General features: G+C 46.5%; 1 protein-coding gene across 1 annotated transcript in view; it reads right to left on the bottom strand.

Annotated features, from left to right (window-relative positions):
- Positions 1–1877: 1877 nt before the first annotated feature.
- The window catches only part of DNAJC16 (DnaJ (Hsp40) homolog, subfamily C, member 16), a 57644-nt gene continuing 53222 nt past the window's right edge, over positions 1878–6299 (bottom strand). Inside the window, exons 10-15 of the mRNA XM_012662482.1 lie at positions 5632–5814; positions 5417–5493; positions 4016–4096; positions 3815–3913; positions 3015–3185; positions 1878–2471 (exon numbers count right to left, since the gene is read on the bottom strand). Coding sequence (XP_012517936.1) covers positions 2072–2471; positions 3015–3185; positions 3815–3913; positions 4016–4096; positions 5417–5493; positions 5632–5814 — 1011 coding nt within the window. The 3' untranslated portion in view covers positions 1878–2071. The remainder of the gene's footprint in view (positions 2472–3014; positions 3186–3814; positions 3914–4015; positions 4097–5416; positions 5494–5631; positions 5815–6299) is intronic.

Consider the following 6299-nt stretch of genomic DNA (forward strand, 5'->3'; position numbering starts at 1 on the left):
CAGAGTCTTGCTCTGTTGCCCTGGATAGAGTGCAGTAGCATCATCATAGCTCACTGCAACCTCCAACTCCTGGGCTCAAGGAGTCCTGCCTCCTTCTGCCTCTGCCTCCCGAGTAGCTGGGACTACAGGTGTGTGCCACCATACTCAGTTCATTTTTTGGAGTCAAGGTTTTATTCTGTGGCCCAGGGTAGAGTGCAGTGGCATAATCATAGCTCACTGCAATCTCAAACTCCTGGGCTCAAGCGATCCTCCTGCCTCTGCCTCCCAAGCAGCTTGGACCACAGGTGTGCACCACCACACCCTGCTAATTTTTCTATTTTTTGTAGATACAGGGTCTTGCTTTTGTTCAGCTGGTCTCAAACTCCTGACCTCAAGCGATCCTCCCACCTCAGCCTCCCAGAGTGTTAGGATTATAGGTGTGAGCCACTGTGCCCAGCTGACTTCCTTGACCATTTCTAACTACAGCATTCAGAGTAAGCATTTTTAGAGGATCATATGGAAGAATGAAGCCTGGCAGTGATTTCTTTATTTTTTAATAAAGCTATAAACTCCATGAAAACTATAGAATTTCCTGGGCTTCAATAATTTATTACTTACCAATGTAGCTCAATAGTTATTCAGGATCCGAGTGGCATACTTTAAAGCAATTATGATTGAAGAAATACTAACTTAGTAAATGTTCTACCACTGATTTTCACCCTTCACTTTACAAAAGGACAACTTGCTTTGACTCTGGACAGACCACTCTTTGACGTTGTCCAAACTCCGTTGGTGGTTTTGCCCTACGTTCTCCGACTGGCTGGTACGATCCAGCCGGGGGTCTGTTATACACTGGAGCTCAGCAAGCTCGGGTCTGATGGCCAGTCCCACCCTGATACTGGTGAAGCAGTTGTAAGTTAAGAGTGAAAACAATTAATAAAAGACATCAAAATATAGGCCAGAAGTGGAAAGCCTTTTGCAAAACAGGAGTCCAGAACAAGTCTTGGCTCACGTGTCACAAAAGACGACCTGAAGATACAGCACTTTTGGGGTTAGAGTGTTCAAAATACAATTGCTGAGAAATTTTAAGTTCCTTGATACAAAGACATGTCTGATATTTTACTAAAGAGACACCACTGGAGTGAAGAGGTTCCTTGAGCCTGACTCACAGCAGGTGGGAATAATTTCTCTTCAGTTTAACATCTACTGGCTTTATAGCAGCTTATCTCTACGCTCAGAGAACAAGATTATAAGTTATGGCTCCTAATATCCACACCCTAAAATCGACGGAGGCAGAAAGGCATCTGAAAGCATACATGTCAACGGCTCAAAGTCATTACAGTACTTCGTGCTGCGCAGACCCTGCCCTGGCCGCAGGCGGATGGGAGGCAGCGGACGGGAGGCTCACGAAGGCTCGCAGAGCTGCTCCGCTCCAGCCACTGCCCAGGCCTCCCTTCTCTTTTCTTGGGAACCCACATACAGAACCCCCACTCATCTCTTTCCTTTTCAACCGTGGCCAACAAACTGTTGTGGGGGGTACCCCAAAAATATACTTTGAGCCACTTACTCCCAGAACAACCATGAAATGTGAGATTGCTTGGAACTAGGCCTCTTTCAGGACGCAGGGCTAGAAGCTGCTGTGGGCTGTCCAGTGTCAAGAGCATGCGCCATGGCAGAAGCCCAGCAGGGCCAGGGCGGCGGGGGACAGGCTCAGGAGGGTCTGTCCAGGTGCTGCTGCAAGGGTGAGCCCTGCGTTTCTCCAACATGAGAGACAGCACAGGGGAGGGTGAGGTGAGCACGTGACAGGGACGACAGAGGAAGAGAGAATGAGCAGTCTGTTTTAAATAGCGTGGCATTCAAATGAGGAAAAAAACCCAAAGGAAAATATAGTTTGATCGAGGGAATTCAAACCTGTGGTGTTTTTCACTCCTAGGTCAGAACGGGACAAAGGAAAGATTCTTCTAGCCATTGTTCTAGAAGAGCAATCTAAAATCTATACTCTGTTCATTGTGATAGTTTCAGTCCTGAAAATACCTGTTCACAGGGGCATGTGAAAAAGTCTGAAGAGTTCAAATCTCTTTTTGAAATCCTCTCAGTCTAGTTCAGGCCATGATGGGATATAAAACCTCTGTAAGGAGCCTTCCAAGAGGCGTTCCATCCATAAGGACAACTTGCTCAATTTTTCTTTGATGGGCCTGGATCCAAGGCCACAGGAAGATTTCCCTCGAGATTCCCCCAGCTGGAGGGAAGAGTCAAGATTGCTGCATGATCCCAGGGCTTCCTCCTCTTCGACTGTTTTTTGGGGCTTGAAAAGGCAGAAGTATTTCTTGTGGCCATTCAGAGCCAGCACATAACCAGTGTAGTCACGTTCCATGAAATGCTTATCATACTGGTTTGGGATCGGGGCTGCATCTTGAGCAAATTCTAGTAAGTATTCTAGCCATTCTCTGTGTTTATCTAGACTCAGGAAGGAGAAGTGTAGGCAGTTGCTCCTGTAGGAAGAATAGAATGAGGTTTCAATATATTTCTAACACATTTAATTGCAGGGAAAGTAAATACCTCAGTGAGACTTCAAATACCAGGAAAAGGCTTTGTGTTGGATGGGGCCTGAACACAGAGAAAATGAAGATTTCTGTGGGAGCCAGAGGGCCTCTATAACAGCTGTGACACTTCAGTCACCCATCCCCCCATCCCCTGCTAGGTATAACTTATATCACTCTCAGCGTCTGGCTTCTGGAAAACACACATGGGTTAGAGAACAGTCAGTTTTCTGAAAGGGCTCAGGGAATAACATTGAGTTCTAGCTCTTCTGTTCAGAACCAACAGAACATGAAGTCAAGTGGGAAAAGAGGTCCCTCTCACGATGGCTTCGATGTCTGGGTTAGAAAGGTCATAGCCAACACCTTGCTCTGTGGATAAGGCCCTGATCAGCCAAAAAAGGAAGGGGGGCAGTTCTCCTCTGGTCCCCTCTTTACACAAAGGTGCAGGCTTCCTCCCTCACATGCGCGCACACACGTATGCACGCGCACACTCACCCAGTGAACGTGTAGACCTCCAAAGCAAATTTCTGTAGTAGGATGTTCTTGGTGGAATTTGACAGGATAAGGACCACGTTCATGTGGCCTGGCCTCAGGCGTACCAAGTTACTGGTGTATGTTACATCTGTGAGTTCAGTTACCTCCACAAAGCCTTTCTTAGGAATCTTGCTGTGGAAAAACATTGAAGAGTTAATTGGTTATCAGGATAGGGGAACGCTATTACTTTAAAAAGGAACAAGTAGAAGAAACTGCTACGTTCTAACCAGACTAGAAATGTTATTTAACATTCTTGAGCCTCACACATTGGCAAGCTGGGGAAGACCCTGACTTGGTAATCCCTGGCCACAAACGGTCTCTCTGATGCTGCCTTGCAGATGGCGTAGGAGTCGTGTTGGGACAGAATGAAGACAGCAGCCATCACGCACTCTGTTCTGTCTCTGATGCCCTGGCAAGAGGCCAGGGTGTGTGCTGACAACTGATCACATTCATCAGCAGTTATGGGGACAAACCATCCTCTGCTTGTGGCAGCTCTACCTGCTCACTGACATGCTTCTTTGCTTCTTGCCTTCATCATTAAATCTGAGACTGGGAAACGAAGTCACGGAGTGTAAGGTAAGTCGGTGCTGTTTCTAAATACCTAAGGGCCTTAGTAAACACTAGCCGGCAGTGACCACGATTGACACGCAAGGTGAACCGGAGTTCTTCTGTCTACCATACATCCCAGCACCGCTTTATTCGAACACACGGCCTGCGGTCAGGTGCTGAGGGGAGGGGAGTTTGGGGTTTGTTAGCGAAACCTGGTGTTTTCTTTGGTGAAGCTCGGCTCAGCCTTCCCAGCCTTCTCACGGGCATCCTCTTTATCTGGAGGGCTTGATTCTCGCTCATCACTCGCGTCGCTGAAGTCAAAAAAAGGAGTTTTACACAAAAAGCGTACAAACCACCATGGAGGTTTGGGACTCACCCCTCAGCGCTGCACTGAGAAGCCGCGGGGCCTTTACCTGAAAGCCTGGACCATGACGGTGCCGAAGAGGACGAAGAGGGCAGAGAAGATCAGGGACAGGAGGGGCATCATTTCCCGCCTAAAACCAAGTTAATAAACTTATTAGCCCGATGTGGGATGTTGTGATTTTAGGTTTCTTCTCTCCAGCTCAAAGAAGAAAAAAAATCCCCAAAAAGCTTTCACACCAATAAACACTTTCTAATTTCATGCAAATAGAGGCTATTTTTGGTGTTGGGTGGTGGAGGGAAAGGTAGAGATTGTTTCCTCAGTGTTCTAATTCATAGACAGCTTATTCTATTCTATTCTGTTTATTTATTTTGGAGACAGAGTCTCGCTCTGTCATCCAGGCTGGAGTGTAGTGGCCTGATCATAGCTCATTGTAACCTTGAACTCCTGGGCTCAAGCGAAACTTCCACCTCAGCCTCCTGAGTATTGAGGACTAGCCTGGCTAATTTTTAAACCGTTTGTAGATAAAGTCTTGCTATGTTGCCCAGATTGGTCTCAAACTCCTGGCCTCAAGCAATCTTCCCAAAGCGCTGGGATTACATGTATGAGTCACTGTGCCTGGCCCCACAGACAGCTTATCCTAAAAGTCTGATTTTGTATCTCAGTATAATAGGCTCTGCTTAATAAATCCTGCATAAGGAAACAATAAAAGGGATAATAAAGGATTCAAGTTGTACACATGGAAGAACTTTCTGATGTTGAGGTATCAGTGACTAAAAAGTCTGTGGAGAGTTCGAGGTTGCAGTGAGCTATGATGATGCCACTGCACTCTAGCTGGGGCAACAGAGCAAGACTGTCTCCAAAAAAAAAAAAGTCTGAAGTCTGTGGAATTATTTCCTAAATTTTATCGATTTTATTCTGCCCAGAATAATTCAGATGTAGCCCAGAGGGATGGAGTAGGGAGAGAAATTGATCTTTCAAGATTTCATTTAGAATTGGTGTTTTAAATTTTATTCACGAAAAACCCTCATCAAAGGCCTGCGGTTTCTTAGGCACTGCGCTGGGTGTCATGAATCACAAACATGAATAACCTGTGGTTCTGTCCTTGAAGAACTCATGGTCTTACTGGGGAGTGGGAGCGCGATAGCCCTTCTCTGATTAATTCACTGACTTGTTTGTACATCTGTACACTGGACTCCAGTGGAGGGCAGTCATGGGTGAGCCTTTCCTAACCAGTGGGAAAGGTTCAGTGGGAAAGGGTCAGTCAGCAGATAGAAAAAAAGTGACATTACTATAAGAAAACGGGGAACAGTTGTTGAAGATGTATAAACATTCTTCCACTTGCCCATATCAAGCATACACTGAAATTTAAAAAGGATGGATTCTTTTCAAATAAAAACAATTATACCAGTATTAACGAAGAAAAAGAAATTCGACCTAGCCACATCCCTACCAGTTGTTGTAAAGTATGTTATCCCAGCAGTCCGAGATGTAGTCAGCAGCAGAGTAGAGCCACCGAAGGAAAAAAACCTATTGAGAGAGAAAATGGACGATGGTCAGGTCCGAACCCCTCACCGCCCAGCACAGCGCTGCTGCCGGACGTCTGCTCTTGGCAGAGATCCGTCACCGGCACTGTGACCTGGAGTCCTCGCTGGCCCCGATGCTCACAGGAGCGAGTTCGTCGGTCAGGTCGGGAAGCACAGCTTCAGAGGACAGAAGAGCTGGATCTTTCCGCAGCTGGTCGAGATAACTCAAGAGGATGAACTTATCACTCTCACTCCCGGTCCAGGGATCTTCCAGGGTTTTATACACCACCCTTCCGGCCGTGTTGCGCCTTTCTAAGATAGACACCTGCGAGCAAAGGAGAGGAAAACTATCAAATGTCTCAAAAGCATGCAGTTGTTTGGTTTTTTTTCAGGGAGGATGGAAAAAAGGGTCCAGGGAAGTTAGCAATGAGCTCAAAAACAAATACTGATGAGTCTAAAGTATTTGCAAAAGATTTAAATCTTTCTGACAAAAGAAATTATTTTTATGGTGACTTTTCAAAGCTTTTGTTAAAGATTAAAACTCTTGGCCGGGCACAGTGGCTCACGCCTATAATCAATCCTAGCACTCCGGGAGGCCAAGGTGGGAGGACTGCTTGACATCAGGAGTTCGAGACCAGCCTGAGCAAGAGCTAGACCCCGTCTACTAAAAATAGAAAAAATTAGAGTTGGGCATGGTGGCATGTGCCTGTAGTCCTAGCTACTTGGGAGGCTGAGGCAGGTGGATCGCTTGAGCCCAGGAGTTTGAGGTTGCTGTGAGCTAGGCTGATCCCATGACACTCACTCTAGCCC

This window comes from Propithecus coquereli, unplaced genomic scaffold (assembly GCF_000956105.1).
Source record: "Propithecus coquereli isolate 6110/MARCELLA unplaced genomic scaffold, Pcoq_1.0 Scaffold77, whole genome shotgun sequence".
Taxonomy (NCBI): Eukaryota; Metazoa; Chordata; class Mammalia; order Primates; family Indriidae; genus Propithecus; species Propithecus coquereli.